Source organism: Tachyglossus aculeatus, chromosome 4, assembly GCF_015852505.1.
Source record: "Tachyglossus aculeatus isolate mTacAcu1 chromosome 4, mTacAcu1.pri, whole genome shotgun sequence".
Taxonomy (NCBI): Eukaryota; Metazoa; Chordata; class Mammalia; order Monotremata; family Tachyglossidae; genus Tachyglossus; species Tachyglossus aculeatus.
The window spans coordinates 83,639,809-83,654,628 of NC_052069.1; the positions used below are offsets into that span (position 1 = coordinate 83,639,809).

General features: G+C 44.5%; 1 protein-coding gene across 1 annotated transcript in view; it reads right to left on the reverse strand.

Annotated features, from left to right (window-relative positions):
- Positions 1-14,820, reverse strand: part of SPAG1 (sperm associated antigen 1) — a 59,428-nt gene that overhangs the window by 39,175 nt on the left and 5,433 nt on the right. Inside the window, exons 3-7 of the mRNA XM_038745490.1 lie at positions 14,386-14,545; positions 12,324-12,443; positions 8,301-8,371; positions 7,490-7,602; positions 3,281-3,386 (exon numbers count right to left, since the gene is read on the reverse strand). Of these exons, the coding sequence (XP_038601418.1) occupies positions 3,281-3,386; positions 7,490-7,602; positions 8,301-8,371; positions 12,324-12,443; positions 14,386-14,545 (570 nt within the window). The remainder of the gene's footprint in view (positions 1-3,280; positions 3,387-7,489; positions 7,603-8,300; positions 8,372-12,323; positions 12,444-14,385; positions 14,546-14,820) is intronic.

Consider the following 14,820-nt stretch of genomic DNA (forward strand, 5'->3'; position numbering starts at 1 on the left):
GAAGGGAGGTGAGGTAGGAGGGGGCGAGGTGAAGGACAGCCTTGAAGCCCAGGGTGAGGAGTTTCTGCCTGATGCGCAGATTGATCGGTAGCCATTGGAGGTTTTTGAGGAGGGGAGTAATATGTCCAGAGCGTTTCTGGACAAAGATAATCCGGGCAGCAGCATGAAGTATGGATTGAAGTGGAGAGAGACACGAGGATGGGAGATCAGAGAGAAGGCTAGTGCAGTAGTCCAGACGGGATAGGATGAGAGCTTGAATGAGCAGGGTAGCGGTTTGGATGGAGAGGAAAGGGCGGATCTTGGCAATGTTGCGGAGCTGAGACCGGCAGGTTTTGGTGACGGCTTGGATGTGAGGGGTGAATGAGAGAGCGGAGTCGAGGATGACACCAAGGTTGCGGGCTTGTGAGACGGGAAGGATGGGAGTGCCGTCAACAGAGATGGGAAAGTCAGGGAGAGGACAAGGTTTGGGAGGGAAGACAAGGAGCTCAGTCTTCGACATGTTGAGCTTTAGGTGGCGGGCGGACATCCAGATGGAGATATCCTGAAGGCAGGAGGAGATGCGAGCCTGGAGGGAGGGGGAGAGAGCAGGGGCAGAGATGTAGATCTGGGTGTCATCAGCGTAGAGATGATAGTTGAAGCCGTGGGAGCGAATGAGGTCACCAAGGGAGTGAGTGTAGAGTGAGAACAGAAGGGGACCAAGCACTGAACCTTGGGGAACCCCCACAGTAAGAGGATGGGAGGGGGAGGAGGAGCCTGCAAAAGAGACTGAGAAAGAACGACCGGAGAGATAAGAGGAGAACCAGGAGAGGACGGAGTCCGTGAAGCCAAGGTCAGATAACGTGTTGAGGAGAAGGGGGTGGTCCACAGTGTCAAAGGCAGCTGAGAGGTCGAGGAGGATTAGGACAGAGTATGAGCGGTTGGATTTGGCAAGCAGGAGGTCATTGGTGACTTTTGAGAGTGCAGTTTCTGTGGAATGAAGGGGACGGAAGCCAGACTGGAAGGGGTCGAGGAGAGAGTTGGTGTTGAGGAATTCTAGGCAGCGCGTGTAGACAACTCGTTCAAGGAGTTTGGAAAGGAATGGTAGGAGGGATATGGGACGATAACTAGAAGGTGAGGTGGGGTCAAGAGAGGTTTTTTTTAGGATGGGAGAGACATGGGCATGTTTGAAGGCAGAGGGGAAGGAACCAGTGGAGAGTGAGCGGTTGAAGATGGAAGTTAAGGAGGGGAGAAGGGATGGAGCGAGAGATTTCATGAGATGAGAGGGAATGGGGTCAGAAGCACAGGTGGCCGGAGTAGCACTTGAGAGGAGGGAGGAGAGTTCCTCTGAGGATACCGCTGGGAAGGATGGGAGAGTAGCAGAGAGTGTTGAGAGCCGGGGGGTTGGAGAAAGGGGGGAAGAGACTTTGGGGAGGTCGGACCTGATGGATTTAATTTTGTTAATGAAGTAGGAGGCCAGATCGTTGGGGGTGAGGGAAGGAGGAGGGGGAGGAACCGGGGGCCTGAGAAGGGAGTTGAATGTACGGAAGAGCTGGCGGGGGTGATGGGCATGGGTGTCAATAAGGGAGGAGAAATAGTTCAAACTAAATGCTCCAAAAAACCCTCTCAAATTAATTCATTCATTTATTTAATCAGATTTATTGAGCGCTTACCGTGTGCAGAGCACTGTACTAAGTGTTTGGGAGAGTACAAAATAACAACAGACACATTCCTCCCCACAACAAGCTCACAGTCTAGAAGGGGAGACAGACATTAATGGACATAAAGAAATAGATAAACAAATTACAGATATATACTTATCAGATGACAAAGCACTATAAAAGCAAATGAAAATAAGAATTACTGTCCCTTTTTGAAGGACCATCAGGTAAGAACCTGATCTAAAAGCCACTGAACCCTTTCCTTATACAGCTAAGGTTTGAAGATAGGCCACTATTTTTTCTCAACAACTCAACACATAAATCGAATTTGCAGACAAATCAAATTTGACAAGGCTCCATCTTCAAAGCCCTTCTAAAATCTCACCTCCTCTAGGAGGCCTTTCCCAATTAATTTCTCACATCCCTGGTTTTATCCCCTTAATCACTCGATTACAGTCCCCTAACTACTGCCCCAGGATATTGTGTCATCTGAGTCACTTTTGACTTTCGCTTTAACTCAAGCATTTTGTCATCTACAAATCCTTCCTTTTCTTTTTTCTCTTAACTGTAAATTATTTTAGCATCTGCCTTCCCCAACAGTCTGTAAATTCCTCAAAGGCAGGACTCCATTCATTCAGTCAGTCCTATTTATTGAGCGCTTACTGTGTGCAAAGCACTGTACTAAGTGTTTGGGAGATAGAATACAGCAATAAACAGTCATATTCCCTGCCCACAACCGGCTTATGGTCTAGAGTAGGGTAGAGAGACGTCGGTACAAAGAAATAAAATTACAGATACGTGCTTTGGGGCTGGGAAGGGGGAAGAGAAAAGGGAGTGAGTCAGGGCGATGCAGAAGTGAGTAGGAAATGAGGAAAAGTGGGGCTTAGTCTGGGAAGGCCTCTTGGAGGAGGTGTGCCTTCAAAAAGGCTTTGAAGGGGGGGACAGTACTTGTCTACGGGATTTGAGGAAGGAAGTAGCGAGGCTTAGTGGAAAAAGCCTGGGCTTGGGAGTCAGAAGACATGGGTTCTAATCGCAGCTCTGCCACTTATCTACTGTGTGACTTTGGACAAGCCACTTAACTTCTCTGTCCCTCAGTGACCTCATCTGTAAAATGGGGATGAAGATTGTGAGCCCATGTGGGATGACCTGATTACCTTGTATCTACCCCAGCGCTTAGAACAGTGCTTGGAACATAGTAAGTGCTCAACAAATATTATTATTATTATTAGTAGTAGTAGTAGTAGTATTCAATCAATCAATCAATCAATCGTATTTATTGAGTGCTTACTGTGTGCAGAGCACTGTACTAAGCGCTTGGGAAGGACAAGTTGGCGACATATAGAGACAGTCCCTACCCAACAGTGGGCTCACAGTCTAGAAGGGGGAGACAGAACAAAACCAAACATGTTAACAAAAATAAATAGAAAAAATAGATAGAAAAATAAATAGAAAAAATAAATAGAAAAAAATAAATAAATAGAATAAATATTCCAGGCCAGAGGCATGATATTCTATTGTACTCCTCCATGCACTCAGTATAGTGCTCTCTGCACTTAGTAGATGCTCAAATACTACTGATTTGCAAAGATTAGCATCATGTTAAAATTATAGCACATGAAGAACAACAATTCAAATCAACTCACCTAGTGTAATAAGTGAAAGCCTCTTCATAATCACCTGAACTGAACGCTTCGTTTCCTTTTTCTTTTTCACGAGTGGCAAGAAAATCCTTTTCTTTATTAGTAAGACCTAGAAATTAATGTCTTTGCTGAGTATAAAAAGGACTAGAAACTTGGATAGGTAAAATAATTTTAACTTAAAAGTAGAAAGAACATATAGAAGAACGGAATGCAAGGAATGTCCAAAGTTCACCCATTTTAAGAGGGCTCTAAAATATAAATTGCTTTATTTTAAATCCCATCTGCATCTCCTTTGATCCTGGGCAGGAGATAAGAGCTCAAGAAGGGTAGCCTAGAGCACAGATCATTCCTCATCCCAAAGCCCCTTAGCCAAGATCATTCATTCAATCATATTTCTTGAGTGCATACTGGGTGCAAAGCACTGTACTAAGCGCTTGGGAGAGTACACTACAACAATAAACAGACACATTCCCTGCCCCATAGGTTGCCACGATTATCCTTAGCCCTGGCCAGCTGGACTCCAGCCCACACAGACAAGGCTAATGGTGGACACCCATCAAGAACATCAAGGAAAGAAATGGATTCATTCATTCAATCGTATTTACTGAGCACTTTCTATGTGCAGAGCACTGTACTAAGCACTTATGAATAAAAGACAAGGGGGGAGAGGAAAGACAAAGAGGAATTGAAAGGAGGAAAAAAGAAAAAAAAAGGAGAGAGAGGAGAGAATGAAATGTCACGTACAAGATTCAGTGGGAATTTTTTCGAATGGCCGCATTTTCAGCCAAGCACCTTTATTACCACATTATTTAATTTAATAATAAGAATCAGTGAAGACATGACTAGTGGGAATTCTCGGGACATGGTTCTAGTCTCAGCTCAGCCACTGCCTGGGATATTGGATAAGTCACAAGCTTTCTCATTCTTCTAGCATCTAACCCATAACCAACATCTGCAAACTCCTCATCTTCCCTCCCGAGCCCTTACCTTCCTCCAACCTTCCCATCACTGTTGAAAACATCACAATCGAAGGTGCCTCGCAGGTCCACATTTTTCTTAACTCATTTCTCTTCTTCAACCCCCAGTATTCAGTTCTCCAAATCCTGTGGACTCTACAGTCACAAGATCTTCAAAATCCTCTCCATCCAAACTGCTATCACGCTGGTCCGAGGACTTGTCGTATCCCATCTCGACTACTGCATCAGTCTCCTGGCTGTCTTCCCTGCCTCCAACCCATCTCTTCTCCAGGCCTTACTTCACTTTGCTGCCCACACAATTTTTTTACAAAATCGTTCTGTCCACGTCTTCCTGTTCCTCAGAAACCTCCGGTGGTTGCCCATCCATCTCCGATTCAAGCAGAGGCTCTTCACCATAAGCCTATGGCACTCAATCAGCTCTCTCATCTCTACCTCACTTTGCTCCTCTCCCACTAAAATGAAGACCACAGCATCTCATTCTTCTGACAACAACCTAGTTACTGTGCCCCAATTTCATCTCCCACCTTGCTCACATTCTCCCTCCTGCCTGAACTCCCTTCATATGAGACCATCACACCCCACCATCTTCAAAGTCCTCCTCCAGGAAGCCTTCTTGACTAACCTTTCACCTCCGCACCCTATCCTCTCCTTCCTTTGCATCACCTGTGCAGTTGGGTTCATAGTGCCTCAGCACTTCCATACTCACTGCACTCCCACAGCACTTAATCTGTTGCTTCCCCTGTCTGCAATTTATTTTAATGTTGCTCTCCTCCCACACACTGTAAGCTCCTTTGGAATAGGGATCATGTCCATTGATTCTATTGTACTCCCCCAATTGCTTAGTACAGTGCTCTGCGCACAATATGCCTTCGCTAAATACCATTCACTGAGAAAGACAACCCCAGAAGCTGGTGTGTACCAATCTGGGTCACATCTTTTGCCATGAGAAGAGAGGGTGGCAACCACCTTGAGCTAGGGTGGGCAAAAACATAATAATAATTATGGTATTTTTTAAGCACTTACTAGGTGCCAGGCACTGTACTAAGCCCTGGGAGGGATACAAGCAAATCTGGTTGGAAATAGTCTCTGTCCCGCATGGGGCTCACAGCCTCAATCCCCATTTTACAGATGAGGAACTGAGGCCCAGAGAAGTGAAGTGACTTGCTCAAGGTCACACAGCAGACAAGTGGCAGGAGTAGGGATTAGAACCCATTATCTTTTAACTCCCAGGCTCACGCTCTAGCCACTCCACCATGCTGCTTCTCTAAAAACATATCACTTTGCAAACCTTTCCCCACAAGTTTCAAATGTTCAGGGCAAGTAAAGATTAACCATAATTTACAGACATTGTTTCCTTTCTCCTCTTTCTCCTTTCTTAATTTTAGGATCACCTCTTGCCCTCCACCTGTATCTAAATGTTTTCCATCTAGGGCTTTAATGAAGTCTGTCAGCAAACCTCTCCTGGTTCTCTTCCTATCTCTATGATCTCTCCTTTTCAGTCTCTTTCATGGGCTCCTCCTCTACCACCCACTTTCAAACTCGAGGCAAAGTTCTAGATTCCCCTCTATTTTCCATCTACACCCACTCCCAGGGAGCACTCTTTCGCTCCCACGGCTTCCATACCATCACTACGCAAATGATTCCCAAATCTAAATCTCCAGCCCTGACTTCTCTTGCCTTCTCTTGCATTCTCGCATTTCCTCCTGCTTCCAGGACATCTCTAGTTGGATGTCTTGTCTACCCCTCAAACTTAACAGAACTCCTCATCTTCCCACCCAAATCCTGTGCTATCCCTGACTTTTCTATCACCATAGACAACACCACCACCTCTGCATCTACAGGCCTATAACCTTAGCATGATCCTCGACTCCTCCCATTCACTATAAACATTCAATGTCACAAAATCCTGTCAGTTGTATCTTCAAACATCTCTAGAGTCCTCTCCATCCGAATTGCTACCACGCTAATCAAAGCACTTATCATAACACGCCTTGACTACTGCATCAGCCTCCTCGCTGACATCCCTGCATTATTCCTCACTCTGCTCCGGTCCATACTTCACTCTGCCGCCTGGATCGTTTTTCTGAAAAACTGTTCAGTCCCTACGTCGCCATTCCTCAGAAACCTTCAATAGTTGTCCATCCACTAACAGATCAAACAGAGACTCCTTGTCACTTTAAAGCATTCAATCAGCTGTGTTCCTCCTAACTTACCTCACGATCTCCTACTACAACCCCATCTGTACATACCCCTCCTCCAATGCTAACCTACCCTCTGTACCTCAATCTTGTTTACCTCTTCATCATCATCACCTTGCCCACATCCTCTCTGGGGCCTTGAGCTTTCTCCCCACAATTATCTGAGAGTTCACCACTCTCCCCACCTTCAAAACCTCTATAAAAATACATTCTCCTCCAAGAGACCCTCCCCAACTAAGTCCTCATTTCCCCTATCCCCACTTAAGCACTTTGTTACACAACCCTGCCCTACAGCACTTATGTCGCTACCCTTGTACTCCGCCATTTACCCTATCTGTAATTAATTTTAATGTCTGTCTATTTCCACCAGTCTTCTCCTCAACTTCAGCATGGCCGAATGAAAAGAGCCCAGGCATGGAAGTCAGGAGTCCTGGGTTCTAATCCTGACCCTGCTACTTGGCTGCTGGGTGACCTTTGGCAGGTCCGCTAACTTCCCTGTGTTTCTGTTTCTGTGAAATGGGGATTAAAGTCCTGTTCTTCCGACCACTTAGATCATAGGCCTCAAGTAGGACGTGGATTGTGTCTGATAAGATTGTATTGTAACTACCCCAGCATTTAACACAGCGCTTGGCTCATAGCAAGTGCTTGAATACCGCCATGATTATTATTATTAGTATTCCACCACTTCCACTTCTTGATAATTGCCATGTGCTAGGTGGACTGATGCTAGACCTTGGATGCAGCGGGAATCCCAGAGGGAACTGCTACTGGTCGTCCAAGAAGATGGTAATATGGCCAAAGCTTGGGGGAGATCAATTTCCTTCTATTTTTGACCATCTAAACTTAAGACCAGCCAGGCAGTGACCTGGGAATCAGACACCAAGTGGACAAGCGCTTAGTACAGTGCTCTGCACATAGTAAGTGCTCAATAAATACGATTGATGATGACAACCTTAAGAGCCACATTTTATACATGCATGTGTGTACATTAGTGATGTGCATGCGTAATCAGAACATCAGTGCTGAATTCCATTTACCTGCTGTGTCTATTTTCTTCTCGATTTTAAGCAAACGCGGCCTGGTGTTTGGTTTGTTGTTTTTTTCTTTATTCTCTTCATCAATTTTTAAACACTCTTTTTCAGCATCAAATCTTAAAGAAAGAACAAGAAGAGTTTACTAAACTAGAATATGACTTTGTAAGATTTGACAAAGGAATTTTGTTATTGTTATTTCTTCAAAAGCAAACATTCAAAAAATATATACTTTAAATGTGTCTAGATCTGGTTTCTGTAGCATGATACTGTTTACCCTTCTAACCCACCTTAATGACTGCTACAGACCTTTGGGAAAAATCACAATCAAAAATTTAATGAGTTCCCAGCTGAGTGCATGGTACTGAACTAGGGAGTGGGGTACAAGGAGTGTGTTTTCGATAAAGTAGCATTCCTCTCCTCAAACAGCTCATAATTTAGTGGAGTCATCTGAAATAACCAGGACCTAAACAAAATGTATTGAAAGGAGGGAAGGGTAATCTGATCTCCAATGTAATTACTTCAGGAAAAAATGATTAGGATATGCAATTTTGGCCAGTGTGGGAAGGAGAATGACATAGTTTTGTTTCTAAACCACTAAGACCTTATGTAGGTCAAGATCAGCCATATAAATCACACCGAATAATGAAAGACAAGACCGCAGAAATTAGGCATTATTGGCTTGAACTTGACAAATGCCTTCTGTCCATGCCTAGGTTTATGAATGATATTTAAGCAGTTATTTTAGCGCTCTTCATATATATATATATATATATATATATATATAAAAGAAACAGCTGTGGACTATTAAACATACTTATCCCATTCTGTGTAATCCCGTGGTACTTTCTTCTTTGTCTTTGTTGGCTTACTTTTCAAATCTCCATCCTGAAAACAGAATGAAAATCCTTAAAAATACGTTCTGATGGAAAGAAAGGAGATTCATTTTTCTCAAGATAGTGGTCAAGGTGGGGAGCCTTGAATAAGAGTAAAAAACTCTGTCAGGCTACGAGAGTCGCATCAGATGGTTCTGATAACCATCTGATCCTTGTGAACGTGCGCCACAAAGTCACCGATGGAGGGACAGATGAGGAGGACCTGGAAGCCCGTTCTACTGCCCGAAAGAAGAACACCTGCCTAGGTGGACAAAAGTGCATTGCAGTCCCATGGGTTGAGACCTTGGTGTCATCCTCGACTCCGCTCTCTCATTCACTCCTCACATCCAAGCCGTCACCAAAACCTGCCGGTCTCAGCTCCGCAACATTGTCAAGATCCGCCCTTTCCTCTCCATCCATACCACTACCCTGCTCGTTCAAGCTCTCATCCTATCCCGTCTGGACTACTGCATCAACCTTCTCTCTGATCTCCCATCCTCGTGTCTCTCCCCACTTCAATCCATACTTCATGCTGCTACCCGGATTGTCTTTGTCCAGAAATGCTCTGGGCATATTACTCCCCTCCTTAAAAATCTCCAGTGGCTACCAATCAATCTGCGCATCAGGCAGAAACTCCTCACCCTGGGCTTCAAGGCTGTTCATCCCCTCGCCCCCTCCTACCTCACCTCCCTTCTCTCCTTCTACAGCCCAGTCCGCACCCTCCGCTCCTCCGCCGCTAATCTCCTCACCATACCTCATTCTCGGTCTCGCCTGTCCCGCCATCGACCCCCGGCCCATGTCATCCCCCCGGGCCTGGAATTCCCTCCCTCTGCCCATCCGCCAAGCTAGCTCTCTTCCTCCCTTCAAGGCCCTGCTGAGAGCTCACCTCCTCCAGGAGGCCTTCCCAGACTGAGCCCCTTCCTTCCTCTCCCCCTCGTCCCCCTCTCCATCCGCCCCATCTTACCTCCTTCCCTTCCCCACAGCACCTGTATATATGTATATATGTTTGTACATATTTGTTACTCTATTTATTTATTTATTTTACTTGTACATATCTATTCTATTCTATTTATTCTATTTATTTTATTCTGTTACTATGTTTGGTTTTGTTCTCTGTCTCCCCCTTTAGACTGTGAGCCCACTGTTGGGTAGGGACTGTCTCTATATGTTGCCAATTTGTACTTCCCAAGAGCTTAGTACAGTGCTCTGCACACAGTAAGCGCTCAATAAATACGATTGATGATGATGATAATGATGATGACTTCCAGACGACTCCTGGCAAATGATTTCCAAAAAGTAGCTCATTTCATCCGCGGAGCTTTGACTATCCTTTGCCATCTTAATCAATCGATCGATCACTGGTCTTTATTGAGTGCTTACTATGTGCGGAGCGCGGTACTAAGTGCTTGGGAGAGTACAAGACAACAGAGTTGGAAGACATGTCCCATGCCCACAAGAAACTTACATATGGAAGCTCATCCTTCTACCTGCTCTGCCCTTGGTGAATCATTCATTTAATCGTATTTATTGAGCACTTACTGTGTGCAGAACACTGTACTAAGCACTTGGGAAGTCCAAGTCGACAACATACAGAGACGGTTCCTACCAAACAACGGGCTCAAAGTCTAGAAGCCCCACAGAGGGGCAGGGGGAAGGGCCAAGAAGGTGAATGGAGCTGGACTGTGAGCCCATTATAATAATAATTATAATGGCATTTATTAAGCATTTACTATGTGCAAAGCACTGTTCTAAGCACTGGGAAGGTTACATCGTGATCAGGTTGTCCCACGGGGGCTCACAGTCTTAATCCCCATTTTACAGATGCGGTAACTGAGGCCCAGAGAAGTGAAGTGACTTGCCCAAAGTCACACAGCTGATAATTGGCAGAGCCCGGATTTGAACCCATGACCTCTGACTCCAAAGCCCAGGCTCTTTTCCACTGAGCCACGCTGCTTCTCTATTGTTGGGTAGGGACTGTCTCTATAGGTTGCCGGTTTGCACTTCCCAAGCGCTTAGCACAGTGCTCTGCACACAGTAAGCGCTCAATAAATACGATCGAATGAATGAAAAAAGACTGAGGTCTGTGGGACGATATTACGAAGGGGAATTGCATTCTCGTGACAGCTGGGGAGCAGAAGACTGCATTCGTTTCCACTCCATTCATACCTTACCCCTTTTCTCCCGAGGGCACACAAATGCACGCACACACACACACACACACACACACACACAGAGTCAAACCCATCATCATTATTTATTACACCTCTTCATTCATTCATTCAATTGTATTTATTGAGTGCTTACTGTGTGCAAAGCACTGTACTAAGCGCTTGGGAGAGTATGATATAACAAACAGACACATTCCTGCCCACAACAAGCTCACCTCTTCCCACCACATTCACCACACATGTACATGTACTTACATATACACATATCTGCTAGACTGTGAGCCTGCTGTTGGGTAGGGACTTGTACTTCCCAAGCGCTTAGTACAGTGCTCTGCACACAGTAAGCGCTCAAAAAATACGATTGATTGATCTGCCCAGATATATGGTCATAGCTCTGCATTCCCTATGCACTTTGATCTGGACCCTTTAAGCATTTGATATTCACCTCACCTGTAGCCCCAAAGCACTGATGTATCCTATGCGTAATTTATTTACTTATTTTAATGTCTGACTCCCCCTCTAGACTGTAAGCTCCTTGTGGGCAGGGAATGTGTCTACCCAACTCAGTTGTACTGTACTCTCCCAAATTCATTCTTTCAATCGCATTTATTGGGCACTTACTGTGTGCAGAGCACTGTACTAAGCACTTGGGAAGTACAAGTTGGCAACATATAGAGACGGTCCCTACCCAACAACAGGCTCACATTCTAGAAGGGGGAAACAGACAACAAAACAAACTATGTGGACAGGTGTCAAGACATCAGAATAAATAGAAATAAAGCTAGATGTACATCATTAATAAAATAAATAGAATAGTAACTATGTACAAGTAAAATAAATAGAGCAATAATTCTGTACAAACATATATACAGGTGCTGTGGGGAGGGGAAGGAGGTAGGGTTGGGGGGATGGGGAGGAGGAGAGGAAAAAGGGGGCTCAGTCTGAGAAGGCCTCCTGGAGGAGGTGAGCTCTCAGTAGGGCTTTGAAGGGAGGAAGAGAGCTAGCTTGGCGGATGTGTGGAGGGAGGGCATTCCAGGCCCGGGGGAGGACATGGGCCGGGGGTCGACGGCGGGACAGGTGAGAACGAGGCACAGTGAGGAGGTTAGCGGCAGAGGAGCGGAGGGTGCGGGCTGGGCTGGAGAAGGAGAGAAGGGAGGTGAGGTAGCAGGGGGCGAGGCGATGGACAGCCTTGAAGCCCAGGGTGAGGAGTTTTTGCTTGATGCGTAGGTTGACAGGCAGCCACTGGAGATTTTGGAGGAGGGGAGTAACATGCCCAGAGCGTTTCTGCACAAATGCTTAGTACAATGCTCTGCAAGCAATAAGCCCTCAATAAACACCACTGATTGATATCCCCACAGGATCCTGAGTATCAATCAATCAATCAGTGGTTTTTATTGAGAGCTTACTATGTGCAGAGCACTGTTCTAAGCACTGGGGAGAATACAACATAAGAGAATTACCAGACACATTCCCTGCCCATTAGGAGCTTACAGTCCAGAGGGATTACTACCCATAATACTGAATAAGATATTAAAAACCATAATAGAAAATGAATGGGCGCTTAGTGAAAATAGGGTGGCCACTGTGTGACTGTAGCCACTAGACGCATCTGATCCAACATCACGGCTAATTCTTCCCCTGCCTCCTCCGACCTCTGATGAAATGACATATGAGGTCAGAAGCAGGGGAAAGCGGCAGCAACAAAGCTAGGGCCTTCTAAGGACCACCTCAAATCCTCTGCTAGAAAAGCTTCTCCGTGACCATTTCTGGTTCGGATAGATTTTTAAAATGAGATACCTTGTCAATAATTTGAAGGCAACGAACTGGAGGCAAATTGTTCGAGAGTTCCTGAAATATTCCTGTTTTAGGATTTTGTATTTGAGAGTCTTCATCTTTTTTTATTTCTGCTACCCAGTTCTGAAAAGAGAGGCATGCATTGAACATAAAATAATTAATAAAACAATCGTCAACTCAATTACTCAGAATATTTTATTTTGGTTTCTTGCTTCCCTTGCTATATCTCCTTCACGCTGCATATGCTTTGACCCACAAATAGGTTCACTTGCATTATAAACTCTTTGAAATTTGGTGTAGATGGAAATGGATACTATAGCCTAAAGTATGAGTTTGGGATTATCTATGGATCCCCCTCTATTCCGTACTTGCAATCAAAAGCAAACGTTGGTAGAGCACATACTGTATGTGACATGCGTACATAGCTATAATTCTATTTATTTTGATGGTATTGACACCAGTCTACTTGTTTAGTTCTGTTGTCTGTCTCCCCCTTCTAGACTGCGAGCCTGTTGGGTAGGGACCGTCTCTATATGTTGCCGATTTGTACTTCCCAAGCGCTTAGTATAGTGCTCTGCACACAGTAAGCGCTAAATAAATACGATTGAATGAATGAATGAATACAAAGACTGAAGGACTAGAGGAAGCCCGTCAAAGATACTTCTAGTGTTTTCGGCAGGAGCACGTTAATATAGTCAATCTGTTGAGATTTCATTTAGTGCCCTGGGAAAAGTAACTTTTCCCAAAGTTGCAAAATGAATAATAATTTATGAAATCAGTACAATCAGGCATATGAACTTTGCTTGACCCTTGTAACCTATCGATAGGAACAAGCAGTATCTCCTGCACAGTTTCTCACCTCAGCCAACTCTGTAACTGAACTGGAAGGTGGAGGAGGTTAGGAAAATTGGCCATTTTAATTTCCCCTTCCACATAGCTGTTATGTTGGGTAGAGATAGTCTCTATATGTTGCCGTCTTGTACTTCCCAAGTGCTTAGTACAGTGCTCTGCACACAGTAAGCACTCAATAAATACAATTAAATGAACACAATCTAGTTAGAGATCTGACAATGGAAAACCTGATCCCTCTTATTTACCTTATTGTTCCCACCATCATATTCAAATTTTCCCTCAGAGATGCTTATTCATTCATCGTATTTACTGAGCGCTTACTGTGTGCAGAGCACTGTACTAAGCGCTTGGGAAGTACAAGTTGGCAACATATAGAGACGGTCCCTACCCAACAACGGGCTCACAGTCTAGAAGGGGGAGACAGACAACAAAATAAAACATGTGGACAGGTGTCATCAGAACATATAGAATTAAAGCTAAATGCACATCATAAACAAAATAAATAGAATAGTAAATATGTACAAGTAAAATAAATAGAGTAATAAATCTGTACAAGCATATATACAGGTGCTGTGGGGAGGGGAAGGAGGGGGGATGGGGAGGAGGAGAGGAAAAAGGGGGCTCAGTCTGGGAAGGCCTCTTGGAGGCGGTGAGCTCTCAGTTTGGGGGCCAGAAGAAAGAGTTTTCCATAAACACACGCTAAATATAAGTCTTAAGGGAGTGATCAGTTCTATTAACTCTACTGTACACTCAAGCTTATATTTAGATAGACTTCAAGGACCCAGTTGGCTCACCTTTCTTCAGCTTTTTTATTTGCAACAGATAAAAGTGGAGCCTGAAGACATCATCATCATCATCAATCGTATTTATTGAGAGCTTACTATGTGCAGAGCACTGTACTAAGCGCTTGGGAAGTACAAATTGGCAACATATAGAGACAGTCCCTACCCAACAGTGGGCTCATCATGAAAAAGTTCTCTGGATAATGCCCCTTCTGCCTACTGATGGTCACAACAGAAAAATCAAGATTAAACAGCCTTTTCCCACCATCTTTACTGCAGAAAGCAGAACTCCTAAAATACCGGGCTCAAACCAAAATAGAGTATCCTCGTAGCTTAGATGCCATTAATAAAAATAAAAATGATAAAAACTGATAAAAAATTTGGGGAGGTCAATAACATTTTTGCACTGAACTCTGAAATGACAAGTATACCTTCATATCACCACTGATTTCTTCCCATTCTTCTGCTGTGAAACTGGATGCAGTTGCTGCAGGTTTCTCTTTTCGCAAAGCTCTACTTTCCGGAGCTAAGCTTTCGATACGTTTTTCACAACAGTCTGTAAGTTCAGGGTAGTGCCCTTCTTCACCAGACCTTGAGAAACAAAGATAGAGTCTCTCTTTTTACTGAATACATTTCTCTCCTATTTTACACATATACTCAACTTATCTTCATGGGTAAAGAATCCAAATCAATAAATCTCTCTCCTTTCCCCTCCCACACCTCCTCCCTGTCCCATCGCTCCCTATTTCCAATCAATCAATCAATCAATCATATTTATTGAGCGCTTACTGTGTGCAGAGCACTGTACTAAGCGCTTGGGAAGTACAAGTTGGCAACATATAAAGACAGTCCCTACCCAACAGTGG